This window comes from Culex pipiens, chromosome 1 (genome assembly GCF_016801865.2).
Source record: "Culex pipiens pallens isolate TS chromosome 1, TS_CPP_V2, whole genome shotgun sequence".
Taxonomy (NCBI): domain Eukaryota; kingdom Metazoa; phylum Arthropoda; class Insecta; order Diptera; family Culicidae; genus Culex; species Culex pipiens.
Window position 1 is genome coordinate 25,201,727 of NC_068937.1, and position 27,949 is coordinate 25,229,675.

The 27,949-nt window shown below is 37.1% G+C and overlaps 4 protein-coding genes across 7 annotated transcripts in view; 2 read left to right on the forward strand and 2 right to left on the reverse strand.

Moving 5' to 3' along the window:
* Positions 1 to 24,714, forward strand: LOC120429016 (BTB/POZ domain-containing protein KCTD9). Of its 2 annotated transcripts, XM_039594156.2 has the most exons (4): positions 1 to 1,032; positions 1,086 to 1,185; positions 1,246 to 1,365; positions 24,575 to 24,714. In XM_039594156.2, the coding sequence occupies exons 1-3, from the start codon at positions 194 to 196 to the stop codon at positions 1,360 to 1,362; spliced, it is 1,056 nt and encodes a 351-aa protein (XP_039450090.1). In that variant the 5' UTR covers positions 1 to 193; the 3' UTR covers positions 1,363 to 1,365; positions 24,575 to 24,714. The 2 variants fall into 2 exon arrangements, with proteins under 2 accessions (XP_039450090.1, XP_039450089.1); XM_039594155.2 differs by lacking the exon at positions 24,575 to 24,714 and having other exon boundaries at positions 2 to 1,032; positions 1,246 to 1,705.
* LOC120429018 (DNA ligase 4-like) lies at positions 10,982 to 18,698 on the reverse strand. Its single transcript, XM_039594159.2, has 2 exons — positions 18,395 to 18,698; positions 10,982 to 13,640 (listed from the first exon to the last, which is right to left on the reverse strand). Exons 1-2 carry the CDS (start codon positions 18,563 to 18,565, stop codon positions 11,034 to 11,036), a joined length of 2,778 nt encoding a protein of 925 aa, XP_039450093.2. The 5' UTR covers positions 18,566 to 18,698; the 3' UTR covers positions 10,982 to 11,033.
* On the forward strand, positions 19,722 to 24,923 carry LOC128092479 (serine protease HTRA2, mitochondrial). Of its 2 annotated transcripts, XM_052706370.1 has the most exons (3): positions 19,722 to 20,015; positions 20,112 to 21,009; positions 24,575 to 24,923. In XM_052706370.1, the coding sequence occupies exons 1-3, from the start codon at positions 19,886 to 19,888 to the stop codon at positions 24,747 to 24,749; spliced, it is 1,203 nt and encodes a 400-aa protein (XP_052562330.1). In that variant the 5' UTR covers positions 19,722 to 19,885; the 3' UTR covers positions 24,750 to 24,923. The 2 variants fall into 2 exon arrangements, with proteins under 2 accessions (XP_052562330.1, XP_052562329.1); XM_052706369.1 differs by having other exon boundaries at positions 19,725 to 21,009.
* The window catches only part of LOC120429015 (N-acetyl-D-glucosamine kinase), a 22,679-nt gene continuing 19,505 nt past the window's right edge, over positions 24,776 to 27,949 (reverse strand). For both annotated transcript variants that reach the window (XM_039594152.2, XM_039594153.2), the window contains one exon: positions 24,776 to 25,796. In XM_039594152.2, the coding sequence (XP_039450086.1) occupies positions 25,105 to 25,796 (692 nt within the window). In that variant the 3' untranslated portion in view covers positions 24,776 to 25,104. The remainder of the gene's footprint in view (positions 25,797 to 27,949) is intronic.

Consider the following 27,949-nt stretch of genomic DNA (forward strand, 5'->3'; position numbering starts at 1 on the left):
CAAAAGTAAGCAAAAAGTTGCACGAATTTTTCGCGACAGTTTTTCCAGAAAATTGTTTTAAATAGATTGTGAAATTGAAAGTTAAAATTTAAGGTTTCATTGCTCATCGATAGTGGTGCTATTTTGTAACAATTTTAAGTGTAATTGAGCCAAATAGCGTTAGCTTCAGCTCACTTCCAAAACTGTGTGTGTGATGAGTAAGAAAGTGTCCACGTCCGACTGTCCACCGTCCACTTCCGGTTACAGCAGCAGCTCGTCATCCAAGCCAACACCGGGCAGTCCGTCGAAGGATGTGTCCGCGAGTGGCAGTGGCCCGCCCGCTCCGCGGATTCCTACTCCGTACAAGTGGGTTAGCTTGAACGTCGGCGGGAAGGTCTTCACGACGACCCTGAGCACCCTGCTGAACAAGGAACCGGGCAGTATGTTGGCTCGGATGTTTGCCCAGGAGGACGCGATGTGCCCGAGTGATAAGGATGCCGAGGGGGCTTACCTGATTGACCGTTCGTCGCAGTATTTCGAGCCGATTCTGAATTATCTACGGCACGGGCAGTTGATATTCGACGGGCACCTTAGTCCGGAAGGGATTCTGGAGGAGGCCAAGTTTTTCGGGATTGAGGGGCTGATTCCGCAGCTTGAGGAGTTGGTCCGGCAGCAGCAGCCAGCGGAGGATCTGCCGTTGACGAGGAGGGACGTGATTAGTGCGTTGATCAAGACTTCCCAGATGACGGAGCTAAGGTTCCAGGGGGTGAACCTGGCGGGGGCTGATTTGCGCAAGCTGGACCTGCGCCACATCAACTTCAAGTACGCGTGTCTTACGCGGTGTAATCTTTCGCTGGCGAACCTTAACTATTGCTGTCTGGAGCGGGCGGATTTGAGTTTTGCCAATTTGGAGGGGGCGCAGCTGCTGTCCGTGAAAGGACTGTGCGCGAACATGGAGGGCGCCAACCTGCAGGGCTGTAACTTTGAGGACCCGACCGGAGTGCGGAGTAATCTGGAGGGCGTGAATTTGAAGGGAGCTTGCTTGGAGAATAGGTGAGAATTACTCAAAAATCTCGATTCCGTCAAAGTAACGTTTTATCCCTCAGTAACATGGCCGGAGTGAATCTGCGGGTAGCCAACCTTAGGAATGCCAATCTGATGAATTGCAACCTGAGGGCGGCCGTGCTGGCTGGGGCAGATTTGGAGGTAAAACGATCCTCGTTTCTTCCGTTGACCACAAAACCATACCAATTGGTCCGCTTTCAGCGCTGCAATCTGTCCGGAAGTGACCTGCAGGAGGCCAACCTGCGCGGAGCCAACTTCAAGGACGCCCAGCTCGAGCTGATGCTGACTCCGCTGCACATGTCCCAGGCGATCCGCTAGGTGGTAAATATATTTCTACTCAATATTATTAATTATATACGAAAAGTCGCAACCTTAATATATAAACTAAAAAAAAAAACAACTAGCACACTTTATAGGGGATTTAGCGAGGTTAAGTAACAAATTGTGCTGCGCGAAATGGGCACTTTGAAAGTGCAATGCTCGAGGCAGGTTTGAAAAACACGGCGTGACTGCAATAAATTACACTTCATATATTATAAAAATAATACAAAAAGTATGTACTTTCATAACTCGAGGTGCCGCGGTCAGACGACGATAGCTGGCCAACAGGTCGAAGAGAGCGCGTAGGAATAATTGCAAGACGAAAAATTGATTACTCTATTAATTGATAACTTGTCGCGGTTTCATTAAACATTTCTTCGAAAGCCATTTAAATAGATCGTTAGCATCGGATTTTGTAATATTATTTGCGGCCTCTGCAAAATTTATATTATTTGAAGGCGCACGGTCTTAACCTGGCCCATGTTTTAAATGTTGGGTTGAAAAACTGGAGCAATATAATTTCTTGGCCCGTTCTTCGTCATTTTGGTTATACATGTAACATTGCCACTGCACCTTTTTGATAAGTTTTGACTATTCCAAAATTATTTGCCACTAAACTACTGATTTTGCCGCACGTTGAAAAATCATTCTTAAAAAATTGTAATTCTCCTACTGCTCCTAGAAAGAACGCAGAATTTTGAAATGCCGAAAATCAAAACGGCCCAATTTAGATTTTTTTACTCAGAATGAAATAAACTAGACGGAAAAGTCATTAGAAATATCTTTTTTTCTGGTCGGAATTGAAAGTCAAAAATTTGAAAAAAAAATTAAATCAGGGAATAAAATTTTTTAAATATAAAATGCTTAAATTTGAAAAATCTAAAATTTCCAAATTTTCAAGCACATCAATTTAAACATTTAAAATTTTTCAAATTCATTAATTTAAGAATAGAATATTTCAAAAATTCAGAAATTTCTAAATCCGAACAATCTTGATTAAAAATAATCTAAATTTATTTGAAATGAAAAAATCAGAAATTGAAAAAATGAAAAAAATCTAAATTCTGGCACTATTTTTTTTTAAATTCAAAAATTACTTATTCAAGCATTCCAAATTTCCAAGAAATTCTAAAACTAAAATTTTAAAATTGAAAAAAAAATTAGAGTTTTTTTAAAAAATGGTCCTTTAAACTATTGTCTTTCATATGTTTATAGGACCTATTCTAAAAAAAACTCTTGATTTGTAATAAATAATCAAAAATTTAAAAAATCCAAACACTCCAAAAGTCAAAATAGCTAATTTTTTTTTAGGTAAAAACTCTTAAATTAAGAGAGTACATTTAAAATGAAAAAAAAAAATCAGAATCTAAAAAATTTATAAATTTTAAAATGCATTATTTTCAAAAATCTGGCATTCCAAAATTCAAAATCTATTTTTTTTTATTCCAAAATTTCTTAATTCACACATTTATCATTAAATAATATTAATTAAATAATAAAAAAATAAAATTCAAAAAACATCACAAAGTATAAACTTGAAAATTTTAAAATTCAGTAGAAAAAAATTACATTGCTGAATATCAACATTTCAAACAATGAAACAATTAAAAATTGAAAAAAAATCAGAAATGTCATGTGCGCAAAAATCTGAAATTCAAAAAATTTCAAGGTCACTAAATTTGTTTTAGATTTAAAAAATAGCAAAATTCGGAAATCCCAAATTCATTTCAAAGAAAAAAAATCAGAAACTCAAAAATTCAATTTAAAAAGCTAAAAATACAAAATTTTCTTAATTCAAGCATTCAAAATTTCCAAGAATTTAACAAATTAAAAATTTTGAGGTCAAAAATTTAAAAATCTAAAATTTAAAAGCAATAAATTTAAAAATTAATTTACAATCAACAAACAAGAACTAAAAAAAAAACAAAATCAAAAATTAAAATAAACAAACAAAAACTAAAAAAACAAATTCAAAAATTCATAGATTAAATTCAAATTCAAAAATGTAAAAATTCAAAAATTTTAAAAATTCAAAAATTTATAATTGAAAATATTATTAAATTAAATAAACCTTAAATTAAAAAAAAATGGAATTTAAAAATTCTAAAGTACAACGACTTGACATTTTTTTTAATTCAATTATAAAAGAAATATTGCAGAATGCCAGTATTTTAAAACTAAAAATATAATTATTAAAATTAATAAAAAAAGAAATGTCAAAGGCGATATATTTTTTTCTAATTCCGAGCTTTAAACAAAATCACACAATTCCAAAATTCAATATTCACAACAAAACATTTAAAAATTTAAAAATAATAAATTCGTAGTTCAAAAATTCAAAAATTAAAACAAAAAAACAAAACAAAAACATAAAAAAATAAAATTTGTCCGAAAAATCAAGAGGCAAAAAATATTTTTTCATAAAACTTCAAAATTTTAAAGAAAATGAAAAAAAAAATCTAAAGTTCATATTTCTGCATTGATCATATTTAACATGTTTGGGCTGGATTAAAAATATTTTGAATTTTTATGAAATTCCAATGCACAGCACTGTAAAAACTGTTTTTTTCGCAATAAATAAAATTTTCGTCGATAGGGGCAGGGGGGGGCAGAATGGCCCGCCTAAGTAAAATGTGCCAAAAACCATAGAAAAACATACAAATTTATGAATTCAGTGTAGTAGGCTTATGCTTTGGGATGTTCCCTTCAATGTTGTATACTGGGTTGATGAAAATTTTTCGATTAAAACTATTTTTGATGCACTTTAAAAAAAAAGTTTTTTCGACTACTTTTCCAGGGTGCGGGGCAGAATGGACCACCCTGCGGGGCAGAATGGGCCACCTTAGAAAACAAACCATTTTGTCTAATAAAACGTTGAAGGGAGATAATGAATGACTTAAGGGACCTTTCTAACATAGTTTCCATGAAGTTAGACTACTTTTATAAAAATAGTCACTTACCAAAACAAACATTTTTGAAAATAGTGTTAATATGTTGTAATAAGACATTATTTATACAAATAAGCATCAAAACTACTATAAAATCAACTTATGTTGCAATAAACGTGATTTGTGAAGCTACCAGGAGTGAAATAATCCATTTAGCTCAAATTTCGTAACTTTTGATTGTTTTCATAAGGCAGAAAAAGGGTGGTCCATTCTGCCCCCAAGTGGATTTTAATTTAACACTTCCACCACCAAGCCTCTAAATGATTTCAAGGTTCCGTTGTTGTTTGTATACCTTGGTAGTAACATCTAGTAACGTTATAAGCATTGAACAAACTTTTTCAAACAATCCAACTTTTCAGAAAGCTTATTTAAAAACCTCAAATTAAACAACATTTGCGTGGTTTTTCAATAAATTTACATTTTTGCTCATAATTAAAAAAAATACAATGAATTCAAACGTCGTTTTCGGTATGGTGCTGCTATTTGACGTCCTTTATAAAACCCTTGCCTTACAGTTGGTCTATATCCATTCTAAAGCCCAAAACCAAGGGTGGCCCATTCTGCCCCCATGGGCCATTCTGCCCCCCCTGCCCCTACTTAGATATTTTGGAAACTAATGATTGCAAAACAACAGTGCAGTTGTTTAATGCATGGCTCGTAAATTCAATTTTATTCAACCTAACTTCATAATTTTAAATGGAAAAAAGAATAAAAATTTGACATTGCACTTCAAAACTCAAAAATAAAAAAAATATCAAGAATAAAAAAATCAGTAACTTTAAGCGCAATAATTTAAATTCCGGCACACAATTCTTAAAATTTAAAAATCACAAAAAATAAAATACAGAAATTAAAAAAAAAAAACAAAGTTTAAAAAATGGAAAATCAGAAACTCAAAAATTATTTTTTTAAGAAAATCAGAAATTCAAAATTGCCCCGAAAAAAGGGGGCAAAATGTACTCTAACATTCGGAATTTACAAATTCATAAAAAAAATCTGAAATTCAAAAATTTCAAAATTCTGGCATTCTCATACAAAAAATATAAAAGTAAAAAATCTTAATTAAAAAAAATATAATTTTTAAATTCAAAAAATTAAATTACTTTTTTGAATCACAGTTATTGCACGATCAGTTCCTAACTTGACCGACGAAATAGGCGGCGGGTCAGATGCGGGCATGAAAATGTCAAAACCTCTCCCCCCCTCACTTCGTCTCACCATCCAGCTGCAGCCTTGTTGACAAACAAACGGAGCACGCGGTCGCATGATGGCGGCATCAAGCCAAAATAATGGGTTAAAAATAAAACTCTTTTCAAGAAAAATTATAATTTTCCGACTAGGTAAATAAAAAAAATGCGAGCATGTTCAAACAATTATTCCTGATGTCGGAGAAGTGATTAAAAATTAAAATTATAATCCACAATTTTTCTATAAATTGAACTTTTTCACACCAACTGTGCCAAGATGCCAGAAAATCCAGCTACCAGCTAAATCCACAATATAAAACAATATAAAAGCTAACTAATATTGCAGAATTCCAATATTTCAAAAATAAGAATTAAAAATATTTTTTTAATCACAATTTCAAGCGCGATAATTTAAAAAAATAATATAAAAATTCGAGCTTTAAAATCACACAATTCTAAAAAAAAAATAACTCCAAAAAAATGAGATATTTCAAAAATTTAAAATCAGACATTCGTAATTGAAGAATCCATTTAAGATCAAAAACATATAAAATAAAACCATGGGGGGAGGTGTCCACGTGCTTCCATCCCGCCAGTCCATATGTATAGCCTTAGTGTTGTGTTTGCTGTATTTGATATTTTGTGAACCACACCGTATGCTGTACTCGACAGATATGGACTGGTTCCCGGCCGGGCTGATGGGTCTCGCAGCTGGCTAGTTGAACGTACCTGTTAGAACAGTGTTTCTCAACCGGTGAGGAATTCCCCCCTGGGGGGGAATTTGGCCATTCTTGGGGGGGAATGAGGAAGCAATTGAAATCCTACATAATCAACCGTATTTGCTAAAAAATAAAATCTTTCTCATGCGCTTTCTTTGAAACTTTAATGGATTCAATAATTTTAGAATTAACTGCAAATAATTGAAAGTATACTTTTTTGATAAATTAAAATTGCTTTTTTTCCTTCAGTTTCTTTTTCAAAAAAGACTTTGAAATTAACTTGAAATTTATGAATGTTTATCGGAGAAATGAGAGATTCCGTCAAATTGTGCATCAAAAAAATTGGGAAAAATATGTTCTTCCATTTAGGATACATTTTTTCGATTATTTTGCATTTCTTTGAACATTACGAGTTCTTTTTTGAAGATATTAATTTTTATGAGTTTTTTCATTCTCAAACATGAGCATTTCATTGAAAAATAGGGTTTCTTCTCTAAATTTCTATATTGAAACATGTGTGGCTCTTGAATATTTTTCTTCTTGTTTTCCAAAAGAGCTGAACAACATGTTTTGATACTGAACCCATTTAAGTTTTTACATTCTTTAACATTAGCAGCGCTTGAAAATATATAAAAGAGAATTTCCTCGAGTTTTGGGATTGTTTTGATCATGAGCTGTTCTTGAATTTTTGCAAGAGATTTTTTTTAAGGTCAAAATATGATTATTTATCAATTAATACCAAATAATTAAAAATTGAATGGAAGGGGGGAATGGATCAAAAAAGGTTGAGAACCACTGTGTTAGAACATCAAATCATGATGTTTTATCCTTTTGTTTCCTTAGTAACAGGAGAATAGTTAGTTCAGCAAGGGAAGCAACAGTTTGATCCGTTCAGCTGTTGAAGGAATTTCTTTCGATTCAAACTTGTGCTGAACATTGTTGGACTACCTAGACTACTGTTCAAAGGAAACAAACACGAGGGTACAAAGGGATAAGCTCCCCCCGGATGGGGCTAAATTGTGGAACGCTCCCAGTGAGTTTTACTGAGCTGCTTTGGACATTTTAGGTAATAGAAGTATGAAAATAGTTAAAGCTCGGTATTAATTCACTGGGAGGTCGTGTGCAAATTCCCGTGCTTGTGAAGTTCTGTTTCTGTGTCACTGTTGTGTTAGTTTGTAACATGTTCGACATGAAACTTCTAACCAGCAATGATTAGTTATGCGGAATTCTTCAAGTACGGGAACACGACGAAAATTAGACGACCCGAAAAATTGTGAAAGTGATAGTGAAAGCAAAATAAATAAAGTGTCTATAAAGAATCATGAAGTGAAATAATATTATAATTATTTATATTTAATATGATATTACACTTTACAGCTGAGTTGAAACTCACTATCAGAATATAATGTTTTCTTGTGTTCTCTTTTGTTCTTTTCGTTTCAAACTGAATGAGCGAGCATCTGACTTGCTACGCAGCCGCAGGATACAACAGACGTTGAGGACAAATAAACACCAGCTGTGATCAATACCACACCGATTGACGAGGATTGCTACCAAGCATGGTGTCCACGGCTATATGTCCTACCGAGAGACCTCCAAGGTCGCAGGGAAGTATTAATTAGTATCGCCTTTTTATGTTTGATCCTTTTGTTAATACAAATTCCTTTGCAGATACAAACCACTTTAAAAGTATGCCTCGCGGCCTGCTTTGCTCTTTTGCTTATTCTATCCGCTTTCTACCCCCAATGTGTCCTGCACGGAGAACCTGGGGTAGCTTATGGTTGACCTGGGGAGCCCGAGGAATTATGCCGTAGGTGGCTCGTATAGTCTTACTCACCTATCCTCGCGGCAAGGTCTTCCGTAGGTCTACACCCGAACATGCGACGTGGGACTGCATGAATCTTCAGCTGCTGCCGGAAGGGTGTATTCCGAAATTACCGAATTACCGAACAAAGAAATTTTAAAAATCTAAATCTCTAAATTTCAAAATCACTAAATTTGTTTTAGAAAAAAACTCTAAAATTCGGAAATTCCAAATTAATTTAAAAGAAAAAAATCTGAAAACTCAAAAATTCAATTTAAAAAATTTAAAATACATAAATTTCTTAATTCTAGTATTCCAAATTTCCAAGAAACTAAAAAATATTTTTTTTTTTGGTTCAAAACTTTAAAAATCGAAACTAAAAAAAAATAATAAATTTTTAAAATTCATTTGTAAAAAAAAACAAAAATAAAGTAAAAAATTCAAACACTCCAAAATCCAAAATAACTAAATTTGTTTTAGGTAAAAAAAACTCTTGAATTCGAAATATCGAAATTCATTTGACATTAAAAAAAATCCGAAATTCAAAAGTTCATAGATTCAAAATCTAAATTCTAGCATTCCAAAATTCAAAATCTCAAAGCTTTTCAAGGACAAAAATTCCAAAATTTTAAATTAAAAAATAATAAAATTTAAAAAATCTAAAATTAAAAAAAAAATTGGAACTAAAAAATTCTAAAATTCAACTTTGATTTTTCAATTCAATAATTTAAAATGTTTTTGCAGAATGCCAATACAAAAACTATTTATAAAATTTGTACCAGCCTTATAAATAAATTTAAAAAAATCAAAATTCATACACTCCAACATTCAAATAACTCAATTTGTTTTTAAGTTGAAAAATTCTAAAATTCGGAAATTCCAAATTCATTTGAAATAAAAAAAAAAAAACAAAAATTATAAAAAAATCCAAAGTTCTAGCATTCCAAAATTCAAAAAACTCAATTTTTCAAAGGTAAAAAATTTAAACATTCCAAAAATTATACATAATCATTTTTTTTTTTTAAATGCAGAATTCCAACATTGCAATACCCAAAATGCAATTTAAAAATCAAAAATGAAAAAAAATCTAAAATTGTTAAATTCAAAAATTACAAAAATTAAACCCGACATTTGAAAAAAATATTAAGAGTTAAAAAAATTAAAAAAAATCCAAAATTCAAAACTTCGAAAAAATAAATTTTGGGCGCGTTGAAAAAACTATAATTTAACTCAAAAGTAACGAACTCCTCGTCACAGTGCCCTGAGGCAAACAAAGATCGAGCTCGAGCTGTCACTGTCCCTGCAAAGTACACTCAACCCCCGGTGGTTGGTAACTTTTTCGTTAGACACTTTTTTAGTTTGTACCCCGTTGGTTGGTCAAAGTCAAACTAAAAAGTGACGAACTGTCACTTTTTACACGGCGCTCACGCACACTATCAAAACAAACGTTTGGTAGTGTGTGTAAACTCCGTGTAAAAGGGGTGTCAAACTAAAAAGTGACCCCGTTCGTTTGACAACAGTTGGTGTCAAACCAATGGGGTTTGAATGTATATTGACTGTCATCGGTAGACCCTAAAAATCAGCTCAAAGTCGCATGAAAAACCAGCTTTTCCGAGAAAGAAAAAGCAGATACTGATGCAAACAGACCAACTTCTGTGGCACTCAGAGATGTGAATGTGTTAGTAAATTTTCGTCTAAACGTTACTTAATCCAAACATAGGTGGTTGGTGCCTTCCTCACATTTAGAGGGTAATGCTATCCAAAATAGACCTTTCAGTGTTCAATCAACTTGATTCATTATTCATACCATCAGATTGGGTAGTCAGATCTAATAATTCAGGGCACTTATGTGCTTATAACTTTTGATAGGGTTGTCAGATCTTCAATCTTTTGAACTTGTTGAAAAGGTCTTTTAATTACCTATCCAACGACAAGTCGTATGATAGATCCGGACAACGTTTTTGTCAAAATATCTGAGATCCAGCCTCTAAAAAGTTCATAAATAACACTTAAGTGCTGATAACTTTTAATAGGTTTGTCAGATCTGCAATCTTTTGAACTCGTTGGAAAGGTCTTTCGATTACCTATCCATCGACAAGTCGTATGATAGATCCGGACAACGTTTTCATCGAAATATATGAGATCCTTCCTCCAAAAAGTGTATAAATAACACTTAAGTGCTCATAACTTTTGATAGGGTCGTCAGATCTTCAATCTTTTGAAATCGTTGGAAAGATCTTTTGAATACCTTTTTAAAAATGTATAGCATGACTGGGTTTCTTACAAAAACCACCCTTTTTACAATCTTCCGGATTTTTGCTAAAATCGTTTTTTTAGCAAAACTTTTGAAGTACTTAACTAAACTTTATAATTTTCAATAGCGACTTATGGGACCCCAAAACGAATCGAATGAGGCCAAAACGATCCAAATCGGTTCAGCCAGTGCCGAGATAATCCAGTGCAAATTTTTTTGATCAGCATCCACAGACATTTGCTCAGAATTTGATTCTGAGTCGATATGTATACATGAAGGTGGGTCTAGGAGGTCGAAATGAGAATTTCGTTTTTCGAGTGATTTTATAGCCTTTCCTCAGTTAGGTGAGGAAGGCAAAAAGCCTTCCCAGTCACGACGTTCAAGCAGGATTCTAGCAGAGTCCTCACAGAGCTGGAACTTCTTACAACATTCTAGCAAAAGTGTTCCACTGTTCTAGCCGGGTTCTGACAGAATCAGCTCTGCTGGAATATTTTGAGACTGGGTCCGAGCTCCGTACTTAGATTTAACAAGTACACAATTTCATAGAATCATCATAGAGGAAGGAGGCGTGGACATACCGTGCCAAATGCTCCAATTTATTTATAGATCTGAAATCAAGAATATCAAAACTTAACATGTTCTGAAATATAGCCATATTTTAAGTTCAATTTCTTTTGAAATAAATGGAAACCTTAATTTTAAAGTAATTAACAAACAATTTATTTGTAAACTAACAAAGAATACCACTCAATACATTCAAATAATACTATACAATTGTTCTTCACACAACCGTTTCCCACCTAAACTCGCCTGTATCCACTCTAACCGCACCACTTTGCCCTTCCCAAACCCCCGACCATCAACCCACTCCCTCAACCGCTCCCTATCCAACCCTTCATTCTCCACCACAAACACGTGCGTCCCTCCAGCGTCCTCCTCTTCCTCGCCCACCCACCTGCCACCATTCCTCACAAACTTCAACATCCCAAACCGGGCCCTGTACCGCGCCACGTCGCCGTCCTCCCCCTTCAGATTGCCCTCGTACAGTCTCGCCACAAGCCCCCGGAACATCCGAAGCGACGACCCCACGCCCAAAATCTCCCGCTGCCCGTTTCGTAACTCGCGCGCACTCAAACTCTCCGCCACCGTCATCTGCTTCAGCAGGGCACGCATCTCGTCCGGATTGGCTATTGGTGCCGTCAACGAGTCCCCGAACCGGTCGAATCGTTCCGCCAGTTGCTCGCGCAGCTCGTCCGTCGCCGCCAGCAGGTCGTTCGGGGTAAACTCGGGAAGGTTGGTGCGGGGTTGGGGGCCGCCCAGGGTGCGGAGCACCCACTCTACGGTGGCCACGTTGTGGCGGCGCGTTTCGATGACGCGGGACACGAGGAAGGTGCGCTCGCCGGCGATCACGGCGTACGTTTTGGGGCCCGGATTCTTGACGGTACGACCGCCGTGGCGGCGGATGGTTGTCTCGAGTTCGCGGATTGAGGGGGCGCCTTTGGCGGTGCTGAGCACGCAAAAGTCCAGCCCGGAGCAGATGTCGTCGAGGGGGGGAGGGGCGTCTTGTTCCGGTTCGGATCGTCGTCGCGATTTTAGGGGGGAGATTTGCTTTCGCTTGCGGGAGGTTGAGCCGGATGGGGGGAGCAGGTCCGCCGCCGTGACGTGCCGTTTGGCCAGCTTGGCCACGGTCGTGTTGGCGGAGCAGAGTCGGGCAAACTCCTCGCCGGTGCAGACGTCCTTGAAGTCCTTGTCGCTGCGGATCGCGGTTATCCGAGGGAAGCGGATCGTGTAGGAGGTCGCGAAGGACGAGCTGCGGACCAGTTCGGAACCTTTCAGCTGGAGTACGATGGAGTGGTTCGGAGGGATCCACACGTCCGGAGCGGTTTGGCCCCAGCGAAGTCCCGGCGGTTCCTCGGAGGTCTTGGAGCGACCTTCCCGGCGGAAGGTGACCTCGCGCCAGTGGGGTCGCAGCGAGGTGTTCAGGGTTCGCCACTGGTCCACGGAGAGGCCGATGCCGACCTTGGTGACGGCCAGAAAGGTGTCTTCTGTGGACTTGTCCAGAACTCCGACGAGAAACGTGTTGATGAAGCTTCGCTTCGCGTTGTAGAAGCCGCCCATGATCAGCAGGTCAAAGTCCGATACCAGGTTGTCGATGTAGTCCGGCTTGATCTTGTACCATCCGGCGTTGCGTTCGTTCGGAGAGTAGGTCGAGTCCTGCTTCTTGATGACCACTCCTTCCTGGTGGGTGTCGATAGCTTGGTTCAGGAGTTCCACCAGGTGTTCGCTACTCTCCAATTTGACCCGCTTGCAGGTCGTCAAAACGCCGACCTTGGGCTTCACCAACGTTCCCAGAAGACGGATACGTTCCGCGTACGGAACAGCAATCATGCTCTTTCCGTTCAGAAACAGCACGTCGTAAACGCAGAAGCAAGGTCTCAACGTCGGATTGTCCGACTTGACAGCCTTCACATCTGTGTTTTCACTCTTATCCCGGTAGATCAAAGCAACCTTGTCAAAGACCATCATCTCCCCGTCCAGAATCACGCTCTGCACATTCGAAGCCAACAAATCCGCCAAAAAAGGGGTCAACGTCGACCCAACCTGGTTCCGGTTCTCACCAAACACGTGACTGTACTCGTAACTGTTCCGGGAAAAGTACTTAAACACCACTCCGTCCTTGTGGATCTGGAACCGCTCCCCGTCCATCTTAGTCTCCAGCCAATACTCGTCCCGCTTCAGCATCCCGTCCACCAGCTTCAAATCCACCCGCTGACAAAGCATCGGCTTTACCGGATGAAACAACTCCACACTCCCACCACCCTCGCCCAACTCCTCCCACCCCTCGCCACTCTCAACCACCTCGCAAACCTTACTCAAATTACTAAACCTATCGTACAACTGACCCGCCTTCGCATGATAAACCCCCAAAATCTTCCCCAGACTCATCCCAAGCCTCAAATTCTTCAGCAATATCCGTATCAACCACTTCTGGTCAACCTGACTCATCCCCCCAACCAACCGCTCCAACTCCTCCCCAATCCGTCTCCTCTCCCCATTCACATAATGCCCCCCAATCGCGTCCAACCGCTCGTTAACCTCCCACACCGTCAAACTGCCCTCCGGCGGACACCGGCCCTGCATCAGCCGGAACACCCGATCGGCAAAGTCCTCCGACGACGAAGCGCCGCCACCCCCCGTCTCCTCGTCATAGCCGGACAGCTTGCGCGCCTCCGTACTGGACTCGCTGATGCCGAGCACCTTGATGTACAGGTCCCGTAGCGATTTAACCCGCACGCCGTACGAGTCCCGCTCGCGGTCCGCGCCCGGCAGGAGGAGACGCAGCACCGGGAAGATGCTGGAACGCTGGAAAAAAGGGGATTTGTTTGCATCACCCTAGTCCTATGGCTAGTTTAACATTTGTTTTCGTTGCTCTAGCTAGAGTTTTGTTTAGGCTAGCTAGTTTTTCGATTAAAAGGGCCATCTGTCAGATTTGAGTGAATTTCACTCACAATTCAACGAAAACTGTGAAATTCTCTCAAATTTGACAGATGACCTCTTTACTAATTTCTGAGTACACAGAAAAAAATGATGGTAATATTCATCAGGAAATGGTGGCAGATTTTGTGTCAAAAAATTATGATTTTTACCCCAGAAAATGATGAATTTTCATCAGATTTGATGAATATTCATCAGGTTTACACATTTTTTATGCAATATTACTCAAATAAAGAGGTAATATTCAACCTACCAAATTTTCAACATTCCAAAATTCTAGAGTTTTTTTTGAAAAGGTCCTATAAACAAAATTTTCACTTTTTGCTTTTTGGGTGTTTTTGAATACCCTCCGCCTTGGTTCTAAAAACACCCAAAAAGCAAAAAATTAAAATTTTGTTTATAGGACTTTTTCAAAAAACCCTAGAATTCAACTTTTTTTCTGTGTAGGTTTGGTTTTGACGAAAACTCAGTAATTTTGAACGTGCGTGTATGAAATTCTGTAAATTGAAAACGTAATCCCTTATCGATTTGGAGTTTTCGGCAAAGTTGTAGGTTATGATTTGGATTTTGTGGAAAAAAGTTACACGGAAAAACAATTTTTAGATTGTTTTCATTTAACTTCACTAAAAGTTGTATATTTTTTTATTTTTGATTTCTTCATACGTGTTGCAAAATCTGGTAGAAGATATGATTTTTTTAAAAGTGTTTTATTTTGGAAATAATTAAAAAGTGGACAAAAAAAATATTAAAAGCATTTTTTAAGCAAAATTGAATTTTCAATCGAAACCCTACATTTTTTTTATAAGATGTACCGTTCTTAGACTATTTGCAACGCGGCTCTACTTTGTTCTAGCTGTTTCATTTTTCAAATAGAACTGAAACAGACCACCCGCAACCCGGAGTTGCAGTTTTATTTTTTGAGCAGTATTTTGAAACCGAAATAAAACTGCTCGACGAGTTTGTTTCAAACGTGAGACGATTTGGAACTGGAATAGAACTCAGTTTCAAAAAAATCAGATATATAGAGATATCCACGTTTTCTTACACACACACTATGATGCTGTGTTGATAATCATACGCACACAATTAAAAGCATTTTTTGAAACAACATTTAGATCAGCGCGTTGCGAGCATCGTGTTCTAGTTTCATTTCCGCCAGTTCTAGAAATTTAAAACTGCTCGCAATTTGAAACAATTATAAAACTTCGCGCTGCAGACAGTCTTAAGCCACTTCTGAGTATTTCTGTTTTTTGCCTTCCTCACCTTACTGAGGAAAGGCTATAAAATCACTCGAAACTGAACTTCTCAATTAGACCTCCTAGACCCACCTTCATGTATACCTATCGACTCAGAATCGAATTCTGAGCAAATGTCTGTGTGTGTGTGTGTGTTGGGATGTGGGTCTGTGCAACAAAAAATATGCACTCGATTATCTCAGCACTGGCTTAACCGATTTGGACCGTTTTGGTCTCATTCGATTCGTCTTGGGGTCCCATAAGTCCCTATTGAAAATTATGAAGTTTAGTAAAGTACTTCAAAAGTTATGCTAAAAAAACGATTTTGATTAAAGTCCGGAAGATTGTAAAAAGGGTGGTTTTTGTAAGAAACCCCAGCATGTTATACATTTTTAGAAAGGTATTTAAAAGACCTTTCCAACGCGACCTTCATTGAAGATCTGACAACCCTATCTAAAGTTATTAGCAATTAAGTGTTATTTATGCACTTTTTGGAAGCCGGATCTCAGATATCACGATGAAAACGTTGTCCGGATCTATCATGCAACCCGTCGTTGAACAGATAATCAAAAGACCTTTCCAACGCGTCCAAAACATTGAAGATCTGACAACCCTATCAAAAGTTATAAGCACTTAAGAGTTATTTATACACTTTTTGGAGGCTAGTTCTCAGATATTTAGATGAAAACGTATTCCAAATATATCATGCGACCTATCTTTGGATAGGTAATTTAAAGACCTTCCCACGAGCGTGTCTATTTTGGATAGCATTACCCTTTGCATGAGAGGAAGGCACCAACCACCTAAGGGTGGATTAAGTAACGTTTTTTTTTTGCAAAATACTTCTTAAAAGCACGGCATTTAAAAAAAAATCTGTAATTTTCAACTGAAGTCTCAGACATCCGATTTTCAATGTTTACAATTGAAACTTTTGTGAAGTTTTCTGATCTTTAAAAAAAAAATTATAATCAATACTATTGAAAAGTTCTTTAAAAATGGATAATTTTTCTTATTTCATATTTTAGACTAAATTATATTTTTTATTTTTCTATTGAAGAGACCAGAAATTTTGCAGAAGTTTCAATTTTTAAAATTGAAAATCAGACCAACAGTTTTCGAGATTCCAGTTGAGGCTAATTAGGTGACACTTGGAGAAATTTATTTTCATCGATTAGAATCTTCGTTAAGGCTGTATTTCAGAAACAAATTGCCTAATTTTTAAAGATTCAGAGAGAAAACGATAGGAAATTTTAGGAAGATGCAAATATTTTTTTAAACTCCAAAAACCAAAAAAAAATAAAAAGTAACCTAATAGTAACTATTACGTAAAGAGGTAAATTTTATCAAAAATTGTAAAGAACTTATCTTAACTTAGCAAATTTAATTTTGCCATAAAAAAATGGTTTTTAATATTTTTTTGTCCAGATTTTTGATATTTCCCAAAAAACCTTGCAAAAAACACATTAAAAAAAACCATTTCCTCTAAACTAGATTTTGTACCAAAGATGTCTTGAAAAATAAATCAAAAATAAAAAAATACATATTTTGGGAATTTAACTTTTAATCATCGAAAGTTGAATAAAAATGGGATTATTTTTCTCGTGTACTATTTTTTCTCAAAAGTTCTAATCATAAGTCATAACTTATATCCTTCCTTGACTTAACGAAAAGTACACACTACAAGTTATCGTATCCAATAAAGCAACAAATTACAAATCTATGCCGAAGACACCAACTCGATCAGAAAAAAAAAACATTCTCAAGATACAGAACTTTATGCATTTACACACCCTTTATGTATGACCAGCCCCCAAAATTGTATGGAGAGTTTTATGGAACAACTAATGATTCAAAACGACTTGATTTGACATGACATAGGCAATGCCATGCCGTGCAATGTTTTATTCAAATAAAAAATCACTTAGATAAGTCGATTTTTGAAGTCGAGGAGAACCACTTTACTAAAATAATAAAATTCACAAATACTTGAATAGTAAAAAACTCTAATAAAAAAATAATATAATTTTTAAATGCAAAAATATAAAGTACTTTAATATAAAAAAAACAAAATTATACTAAAATAATAAAATTCTTAAATACTGAAATAGTAAACTTATAGAAATCTTAAATACAGTCGACTCTCTGGCTGTCGATCTTCTCGATATCAATAATACTCTAACTATCGATGAATTCTTCAGTCCCTTCAATCTGCATACATCAATTATCTTCATTCCTCGATATTTTCCCTTGCTTGAAGGATCTCTTCCTCGACGGTCCCTTGGATTCTGTTTGCTTTAAAAATCTCTTCGGGTTGTCAATAATTTCACTTTCTCATGGCTTGCATAGACATTTTTCTTGGCGAAACGAAGCTTTGAAGGGTGTTTGACATTAGTTTGTTTTTATTTGATGGACGTTGCCATGATTCTCTCCCATAGCTGGGTATCAAGAAAAAAATATTTTCAATCTAGTCTTCATTTTGCATTGTTCTGTAAACTGATGATTCTCTTCCTCGACGGTCCCTTGGATGTTGACAACAAGATAGTCGACTGTAGTAAAAAACTTAAATACTAAAATAATAAAATTCTAAAATACTAAAATAATTAAATCTAAAATACTAGTATATTAAAAACTTAACTACATACTACAATAGTACAATTCCATAATACTAAAATACTGCAAATAAACAAAACCAAAATTTGAAAATACAGAGCGAAAATAAAGCACTCAAACGTCAAAACTGCGTCGTTGTGATTTTGACAGCATTCAGTCGTTCCAATTAGCTATTTGAACTAACGCGCCTTACTGTACTAAAATGCTGAATTACAAAAATACTACATACTGAAATACTAAATTACTAATAAACTGCCAATTCATCTTCCCGGTACGGGAACTGTCAAAATGTGCGAGTTTGTTTGTTTGTTTGTTTGCCATGTTGTTCAAAATACTTGGAGATCATGTAACTTTCGTGGAGACATTAAAGGAGGTATTAGACTATGGCAAACAAACTCGCCCTTTTTTGTGTTTGACAGTTTGCAAACCTCGCAAACTTGTTTGCGGCAAACTAGCTAACAAAGCCAAATGGTGATCTTGTAGGGAGTTCAAGAAATTTGTTTCCAATGGACTTCTGCCTCACCTACTATCCTAGAGTATAAAAAGCAATAGCCCTTTGAAAAAAAAACTTTAGAATCAAACTTACGCAAACTCTTGCGAAAACAATCATCAACTTGATTCAGATGTCAGTCGAGTATCGACCATCGGTTGCTGCGATCCCTCTCCCTGACATCTAAGTAACAAAGTAAACAGGGACAAAAGTGACAGACGCAACATTCTACGATTTGCCATTGTAAATCAGGCTTTAACTTAAATTAACCTTTCCCACCAACTTACCGCTTGGCCAGGATTTTCCCGTTGAAACTCGCGCCGGAACTGCTCAAACGAAGCAAAGTATCTCCGCAGCAGCTCGTCCCGCTTGGCGCCGGAGGCAGCTTTGACCTTTTCCAGAATCGAGCTAATTTCGCTGAATTTAACCCGCTGCGAAATGCAGTCCACCTTTGACATTGTTGACGCCGTGTCGTTGCCGCGATTACAAACGGTTACTGGGATGCGCGGGCCCTCTAAAACCAGTGTTTAAAGATCTGGTCATGTTCGGTCCTGTTTTGTGGGGACGGCTCGTGACTGCTCGGGTTTGTTTTGATTACGTTATTCATCGCGTAGGTACTTTTTATTACTTATCTGTATGGGGAACCCCTTGTAGATAGGTTGAGAGCAAGTACTCTAGAGTCTACACCCTTGCCAAAAATCATGATTTTTTGAGTTCCAAATCCCACTTTTCATACGAATTTTTCAGTTCAACCCATATAACCATTTTTATGGTTGTAGTACCTGAACTCAAAAAATTGTATGAAAAGTGGGATTTGGAACTCAAAAAATCATGATTTTTGGTAAGGGTGTAGAGTAGTGGTTCGTGAGCGAGAGAGGGAACTCAAAACAGCTGATTGCAATTTGACAGTTGCTAACGGTAACTCAAGCAACTCAATAACAGATTGACGAAAAGATTTGTTTACATTTTTTTGGTACACTCCGCAAACTTCAAACCATACAAAATTGCTGCCGGGTCTTTTCCGGGAGAGATCCGGAAAAAAGATCCGGCAGCAATTTGTATTGATTTGACGTTTGCTGAGGGTGCCAAAAAGTTTGGTTATGTTCTGCTTGCAAAAGACAATGGCGTCTTTTGAAATCAATTTTCGTTTGAAATCGTTGTTTTTCAGTAGGGGAACAGCATGTTGCCACAGAGTAGGTAACTCTGTGATGTTATCATGTTACCCATCGGGCGCCTGATGTTGGTATATTAGCAGTGTGACGTTCCATTACTGCTTCTAAAGTGCGTTTTCAACTGAAATCGAGTAATAAATAGCTTATTGGGAAGTGAACCAGCAAGTTTCAAAAAAAAGTTTTGCAAAATAATTTGTTGAAAAAGTGATAAATTGCAAATTGTATTGGATTGTTGAATCAACAAACTGTAAAAATTTTAGGTTTTTTGCTTTTAGGATCTTTTTGAAACCGCCTTGAGTTAGGGGTATTCAAAAACACTCAAAATAAAATGAAAATTTTGTATATTGGACCTTTCCAAAATAAAACAAAATCTGAAATTATTTATTTATTAATAAAATGATATGAATTGAACTTAAAAAGAAACAACCATCTCAGCACCCTGTGAGTTGCGACCTTTTTTGGAGACAGAAGTGAAAGTGAGTGCCGGTGGGTGACGTGGATAGCTGCGACCGGCCAACTCAGTAGAGTTGTAAACAAGCATCGTTCAAAACATTCTTCTCTGTTTTGTAATCCGGCGGCCGTAAAATCGGATCAAGTGCAAGTGCAATGCAAGCGATAAGCCGTGCCGTAATTAATCTCCGTCCAGCCAGAACTATCAACCGATTTGCAGTAGCTGACAGAAGCATCAAAACAAGCGCAAGTGCGAGTTACATCAGCTGGAACCGAAGAGGACAAGGTCAGGACCATCGTCAACGGCAACACAGCACCACCGGTTCTTTGCTCGGTACAGCTGCCCTGTCCGGTTTGATCAGTGGCCTCTTTCTACGTACAGCCGAAGAAGATCATGACCGTCAAGATCGCCGCAAGTTCTCGCTCTTCCCCAGCGTATCCGCCGCGACCACCTTCAAGGACCTCAAAGGGCGCCGAGCGATGCACAATTTCATAGCGGACGTCGTAGACGTGTCGGCTCCCGCTGTGGTCTACATCGAAATCAAAGACACCCGCCACTACGACTTCTTCTCCGGCCAACCGGTTACGATCTCCAACGGGTCCGGGTTCATCGTCGAGGAGGACGGCCTCATCCTGACCAACGCCCACGTCGTCATCAGCAAACCGAACGCGATGGTGACGGTCAAGCTGCTCGATGGGCGAACCTTCCCCGGAACCGTCGAGGACGTCGACCCCAACTCGGATCTCGCCACCGTACGCATCAAGTGCAAAAGCCTCCCCGTCATGAAGCTCGGCAAATCTTCGGACCTACGCTCGGGAGAGTGGGTGGTCGCCCTGGGGAGTCCTCTCGCGCTGAACAATACGGTGACCGCCGGAGTCGTAAGTTCCACGCAACGAGCCTCGCAGGAGCTCGGACTGCGCGGCAAGGACATCAACTACATCCAAACCGACGCGGCGATCACGTTTGGAAATTCCGGAGGTCCGCTGGTCAACCTGGACGGAGAGGCCATCGGAATCAACAGCATGAAGGTGACGCCCGGAATTAGCTTTGCGATCCCAATTGATCACGCGAGGGAGTTTTTGCTGAAGGGGGCCGATCGGAGGAAGGCGAAGGGATTTAGCACCGAGAAGATACCGGTAAGGAGGTACATGGGAATTACGATGCTGACGTTGACGGCGGAGATTTTGCGTGAGCTGAGGCAGCGGAGTCACAACGTGCCGGATAGCGTGAGGAACGGGATTCTGGTGTGGAAGGTGATACAGGGATCGCCGGCGCATGTGTGAGTATTATTTCATTTCTGATAATTCTATTATCAATAACGTCAACTGTGGTGAATCGGGACTACAGTCTGAATAGTGCAGCCGTTTTTAGAGCAGCTTTAAATTTGGAAAACGAAACACGTTTTTGTTGTTGTTTTACATCGGTCCTATCCGCAACAAGGCTAAACCAGCTGTCCCGATTCGCCCCAGTGAGGGTACATATAATATGATCAAAGAATACTGCTTGTTCACAACCACAATTAATAGTGCTTTTAAAATAGTTTTGTTGAAAATTATTATTTTAAAAACTGGGATGACTTTGATAGTCATCGTGTTTCCTACCAAATTTCACTCTAAAAGTGAGAAAATTTAATAAATAACGTCAAGTTGATCATTAGTAAGGTTTATTTTAATGTTTAATTTGAAAAAAAAAATACATTTTAATGTTTTTTAACTATGTTTATTAAATTTTCATTACATTTATATAAATTGGAGGTTAAGTGAATTGAACGTTTGTTCAAAATGTTTGATCAAAATTCATTAGAAATTGTTTTTTTTTGATAATTTTTTTACCGTCAAACTAAATTTTGTGGAATGACAAAAAAATCAAATTAACATAGAAAATTGTTCTAATGAAAATGCCTATTAATATGCAGATATTTTTGATTTCTGTTTCAATAACACTTTTAAAACTTTTAACCTAGATACTTATTCTAGCTTTTGTTGTCCAAAGAATCCGATAATGCAGTGCGTTTATCGATTCGAACTCATTTGCACTAAGAAAAACAACACATTGAGAGTATTTTAAAACATCTTAGTTACAATGTTTTCATAACTATAGTTAACTAACTTTTGGAACTTTTTAAAGTTTGCTTGTAAACTACTTCTTGAGTACTTTGAACACTTCTCTAACAAGTTTAGTGTGATTCCTGACCATTTTCTTTGTTTTTAATTTGTATTATTCATTTTGGCTAGACTTGAAAAAGGTGAACTTTTTTAAAAACAATATTTAAGTGTTATTTGCTTTTCAAATCGGATTTTGCATCCAAACATTGATTTTGAATTTTTTAAGACCATATTTTCAACGTTATCAAAAAAACTTTAATTTTCATGAAAAACATAAAAAATGGGATTGTTTTTTCCGCTTATCAATATTTTTTTAAACAACCCTAATCAGTGCCTACAACTTTGCAGAAGACACCAACTCGATCAGACATCAGACAATGCATGGACAGAGTCTCATATCGATATTAAAAGTGGTACAAAATTAAAAATCTTTGAAAAGAATCACTAGTTGCTTGATTTATTGCCAACAATACTTAATTTGCTATGAAAAAATCTTAACAATTTCTGTAGTCATACTTGTTTGGTTTTCCTACCCATAAAAATATTGAAATATTCAAAAATTGAAAATGTTAAAACTAAAAATTGATGATACATTTTTTTTTAGTTTGAAAATTTAAAAGGTTATTATTTTTTTTTCGTTTAGTAATTTAATCTTAGGTTCTTTGATTATTTAATTCTAAAATTCTTTCATATATTTATAAATAATTTATATATATAGATAAAAATAGTAAAAAGATTTATCTTTCATTTTAAAATAAAAAAAAAACCAAAAATTCACAAGTGCGCAATTTTTGACGTTATCTTAGATAACAGAAAATCTTATATCTTTGGAACATTGTTGGAATCATATTGTAGGTTGGAGACCCAAATTTTAAGAAAAGTATAAATTGCGTTATTCGATTATCCGGAGTGAAATTTCAGCTAGGACTTCGGATAATTGACTACGAACTATATTGAAAAACTTCAAATCCCAATTTCTTAGAATTTTCATATTGGGGACTTTTCAATTTTTGGAAATTTAATTTTTTATCAAATTTTAGAATTTTAAAAATTTCATGTTTTTAATTTAATTTTTAAAGTTTTTAGCTTGAAATTTTATTTTTGTAAGTTTTGAATTATTTTTTCTAATCATTGAATATTTTATTCTGAATTTCAAAAATTTAAATTTCGAATTTTACAATTTTTTTTTTGCATTTTGTACGATTTTAAAATTTTTGAATTTTGATGTTCTTTTTTTTACACTAAACTAAATAATTATTGTTGTGTTTTTGTCCCTCTGTTTTAATCATTCAGAGCACAAACTAGATCCTTCCTTTAATTTTTAGGCATTTAAGAAAAAAACGCAGAATTTTGTGATTCGGCCTTATGGGGCAATTGTCAATTAAATGAATGAACATTAAATATTACGCCATTTTGAAATGTTGTCTTGATTTAAAATAATTGAAAATATTGTTTTCGAATAGATCGACAAATTCATGAATAGAAAATGGTGGGTTGTTTGGGTGAGACTTAGAAAACATAAATTTTCCTGTTTTCAAATCTTTGCATGGCAATATCTCAGTAACTAAACTGCCGTTCTACGCATAATTGTCCCATGTTCGAAAAAGTGCAACTGAGGAAAAACGCGATTGAACGCATAATTGTCTCGTGGGTTCCTATCCGCCCTGTGTGTCCCTAATCGCCCCAGTTAGCAGTTTATCACTCTTTTTTATGATACTCTTGCTAAAAAACAGGTAAAAACGACATAATGCTTCATAAAACTATTGATTCCGTATGAGAAAATACTTGGTTTGACAATTATGCGTAAAAGTTTGACGATGGGACAAACAGACTTGATGTTGTTTTCAATGAGTTTCCGAACAACGTACCAGATATTATGTGTTTTTCTTAAGTTATACGACAAACTAAACATAAAAATGTTAAAAAGTCAAAATCGTCCAAAAATGACATGGGCCAATTATGCGAAGAACGGCAGTAAAGGTCTTATCAACAAAGTTCAAAAAAGCAAAATATGGAGAATTTTCTCAGCTTTTCAAAAATATATTTTTCAATGGTGCAAACATGGGCACTTATTTAAAAAAATGTATAACTGCGACTATTTTTAAAAATGTTACCCAAAAATGGCTATAACTTGAAAACTGTGCACTTTATCAAAATTTCACAGAAGTACTTTTTGATTGCAAATTCGATTTTACATCGAAAAATGAAGTTGACAATTTTTTGCGACCAATATTTCGTTTTTTTTTTAATCAGTATTGATTTAAAAAATCATAAGTCGGTCAAACATTTTTTGCCCCTTTCTAGAAGTTGGCATTTGATGAAAATAAAAAAATAGTGTTTTTTTTTTGCAAATCAAGTTTAAGTGACAAAAAGTGAAATAAAAAATCACCAATTTTTTTTAACCGTGTATCTTTTTTTTCAGTGTAGTCTTTAGCCATACCTACAACTTTGCTGAAGACATCAAATCGATCAAAAAATTCATTCAAAAGATACAGATTTTTGAATTTTCCTATATAATTTTTGTATGACAGCTGCCTTTGTATGGAAAATTATATGGACAAACTAATGATGTAAAATGGCTTCTTTGGGCATACTGAAGGCACCAAAAAAGTTTCAGCTGGATTTAAAAATACCGAAAAAATCGAAAAATCTCTGAAAATTGCTCAGATAATTTTTTAACAAATCCACTAAAATTATGAGAAAACCAATAATTTATTTCCCATCCTTCGAAACTTCCAGCGGCGGCCTCTACCCAGGCGACATCATCACCAGCATCAACGGGCACGAGGTCAAGAACTCCGGCGACGTGTACGAACTGCTGTCGGCAAAGGAGCGCGAACTGAACATCACCATCTACCGGGGCGTGGATCGCATGACGGTGAAGGTCACGCCGGAGGACGCGGATGCAATTTAAGGAAAAAGAAATGAAAATCGAACGAATACTTTCACAGACATTTACATTTATTTAATTTATTTTTTACCATCCTGTAAATACATTTACGGTTTGTATAGTTTTACAACGCAACAGACACGAAACACACACGCGATCGCACGAAAACTGCCTCTAGAATAAATTTTTACATCAATACTTGTGATTTTTTTTTTGTGCTTGTTTTTTCTGTTTTTTTTTCTTTTAGTAAAACATCTAACAATAAAAATTGGTGCCTATTGATATAAAAATCTCAGTTCTCAGCGTACACACTTGGTATGATTATGGGAGGAGAAGGTGGCTTTGCCAGCAAAATGAGAGCAGAAAACGAACAGATCATTCATTTTCCATTGGTTCCGTTTGTGGACGTGCCGTTGGTTCCGTTCGAGCTTCCATTGCTGGACCCGTTCGTCGCTCCGTTGGTTTTAGCCGTTCCGTTCGATCCTCCGTTGGCACTTCCATTCGCTCCATTCCCGTTCAGCACCGCTCGATGCCCGTAAAACACCTCATAGTTCTTCGAGTAATCCCTCGGCAGCTCCAAGTCAAACGTGTCCGCCGCCAAATAGGCCGCCCCCAGCGCCATCGTGTTCGTCAGCTTCAGCAGCTTCAGATCGTACTTGAACTTGGCGTTCTCCAGCTCCCGCGTAAAGCCCGGCTCCAGCAGCTCCCAGCTCAGCCAAACCGACCCGACGCACACAATGTCCACCTCGCCGCACTGGCTAATCAGCGCCGGGCTGATCCGCGGCGACAGCGCACAAACCGACCGGGCCAACATCTGGCCCGCCTCCTCGAAGAACTTCCGGCACAGCGGTTCGTTCTCCTCCAGCGCGCATTTGGCCAGCTTCGAGCACAGGCCCGAGTACGTCGGCTTGCAGAACTTGGCGTAGCAGTGGTCGAGCAGGTCGAGCCGCGTTTTGATGCCAAAGTGGGCCTGGATCAGCTCCCAGACGCGCTCCACGCACAGCTTGCTGCGCGCAAAGTTGTCCTGGTGGTCGAACACGGTCTTGATGGCTTTCTTCGAGATCCACCAGGCTGGAATGAGGGAGGGGGGAAGTGAATTAGGTTTTAGTCAAACTAGATTGATCGAATCAACGAATTGTCTCTGCGGTGAAATTAACGCAGTAGGCCTGGCCAATGAAAAGAAGCATGTTGGGTAGTGTGTCCCAAAAAAGGCGATGTGGCGGGTTCATCTGAATTTCGACAGGTTTTTGCCTCAGAGACCATGTTTCTATACAACGAAAAATTCCCAAAAATCGTTTAGAACTTGCGATTTGCAATTTACTGAAAAATAACCTGTTTTCATATAAAATATCGTATTTTGTTCTATAACATAGAAAAATGCATTCAATTTGCCTCACCACAAACCATAGTTAAGAGTCCCACCAATAATGTTCTGTATTCATATTGATCCAGGAATTCGTCATTTTTCATTGGCAGCATGTCAAAGTTGGAAAAATGTTTTTTTGCCTGAATTTTTGAACAAATTTTTCTCAAAAATCATGTTTAAAAAAAATGGCGCCAAAATCAATACCATCATCTCATAAGTAATAATTGTTTGAAAATTTTTGCTTATAACAATTAGTTTCTGTCTTTTCAATGCCATTTTAGTAAAATAAAAATGGCATTTTTTCAAAATTCCCGTTAAAAACTCACGTGGTGATTATGGCATCCGACCGTAATATCACAGACAAACAGACGGGACACTCGAGTGCCGAAACATCGTCCTCCAAAAACGGCCATTTGAAATTCAATTTTGTTTCGGCATCCACTCACCCGGCGCTGATGGCGCTGCTGTCATTGACAGTTCGCCCGCCTTTTCTTAGTGTGTGTGTTTTTGTTTTTCTAAGTTGAGCGTGAGCACGTGTGAAACAGCAAATGAAAACAAATAAAAAAAAAGATGGAATTCGGGAATTCTAACGATGATTCACAATCCATGCTTTGCGGGACAAGATTGGGGCAGTCTCGGCCAGGGTCAGATGAGCAGCTGACTAGCGAGGACATACCTTTTGACCCACTATTTACCCGGTCGGCCTACTCAACTGCATGTCGATATCGAGGCTGCTGCTGAGGCGCCCGCTACTTGTCTCATTCAACTTAACTGCGCCGTGGACACGTTCCCCGCAGATGTTTCCACACGCCCCCCGGGGGTGGGGGGAGGTTGTCAATTCAGGTAGATTTGAATTGGATTTTTCTATTTCAGCGGCCACTACTGGTATTTTCGTGACCAGAAGGAGCTTGTTGATGATGGTGATGGTTCGAGGTTTCGGTGGAGGATGATTCTTCGACCGAACTTGGAAGCAACGGGGAGAACCAGTGCGTTGGTCTCTGTCATTGCGTTTGTGGTGCATCGTTGCTGGTGCTGCGCATGATTTGTCTCATGAGGTTCTGCCATTGGAAACGGAACTGATCCACCGTCATCTTCGGCCGCCGACGTTGATTTGCATATTTTGCATCGAGTACTGACGATCAGCAACAACAAAATTATTTCGATCAGCTGTTGATGTTTACAATCGTTAAGGCTTGATTGTCTCACGCATACACTGACATGACACATGACAGTAATGGATTTGTATTGGTATGTTTGAGCTGCGCTTCGGCATCAGCTCACCAGGTAGCGCTGGCGTCGCCGTGATTTGGTGGTTTGATGAAGGACGATGGATTTCAAAAATAATTTGTATGGAGAGTCACGTCTGTTTGTCTGTGGTAATATTTCGATAGAAATTTCTCGATTCACGATCGAGATTTTTCAATCGTAATTTTTCGATCGTAATTTGACGATCGAGAAAATCTCGATATGCGTTTGAAGCTTGTTTTCAAAAAAATCAAAAAATTTAAAAAAATCCAAAAAATTTTAAAAACTCAAGAAAACTAAAAAAATTAAAAGAATTTAGAAAAAATTCAAATAAATAAAAAAAATAAAAAATTCCAGGATTGAAAAAATTCAGAATATTCAAAAAATTTAAAAAATTCTGAAATTTCAAAAACTTAAAAAAAATAAAAAATTATAAAATCACAAAATTTCAAAAAATAAAAAAAATCTAAAATGTTATGAAATTGAAAAAAAATCTAAAAGTTTAAATAAATAAAAACATTTAAAAAAAACTAAAATTTTTTAAAAAAATAAACATAAAAAAATTAAATAAGGTTTTTGAAATTTATATTTTTTTTGAACTTTTGAAATATTT

Coding starts and splice junctions, on each gene's coding strand:
- LOC120429016 (XM_039594156.2), top strand. CDS start 194: ATGAGTAAGAAAGTGTCCACGTCCGACTGTCCACCGTCCACTTCCGGT. Junction 1,033..1,085: donor GGAGCTTGCTTGGAGAATAG/GTGAGAATTACT, acceptor TTTATCCCTCAG/TAACATGGCCGGAGTGAATC. Junction 1,186..1,245: donor TGGCTGGGGCAGATTTGGAG/GTAAAACGATCC, acceptor GTCCGCTTTCAG/CGCTGCAATCTGTCCGGAAG.
- LOC120429018 (XM_039594159.2), bottom strand. CDS start 18,565: ATGTCAAAGGTGGACTGCATTTCGCAGCGGGTTAAATTCAGCGAAATT. Junction 13,641..18,394: donor GGGAAAATCCTGGCCAAGCG/GTAAGTTGGTGG, acceptor CCTTTTTTCCAG/CGTTCCAGCATCTTCCCGGT.
- LOC128092479 (XM_052706369.1), top strand. CDS start 19,886: ATGCAAGCGATAAGCCGTGCCGTAATTAATCTCCGTCCAGCCAGAACT. Junction 21,010..24,574: donor CAGGGATCGCCGGCGCATGT/GTGAGTATTATT, acceptor CGAAACTTCCAG/CGGCGGCCTCTACCCAGGCG.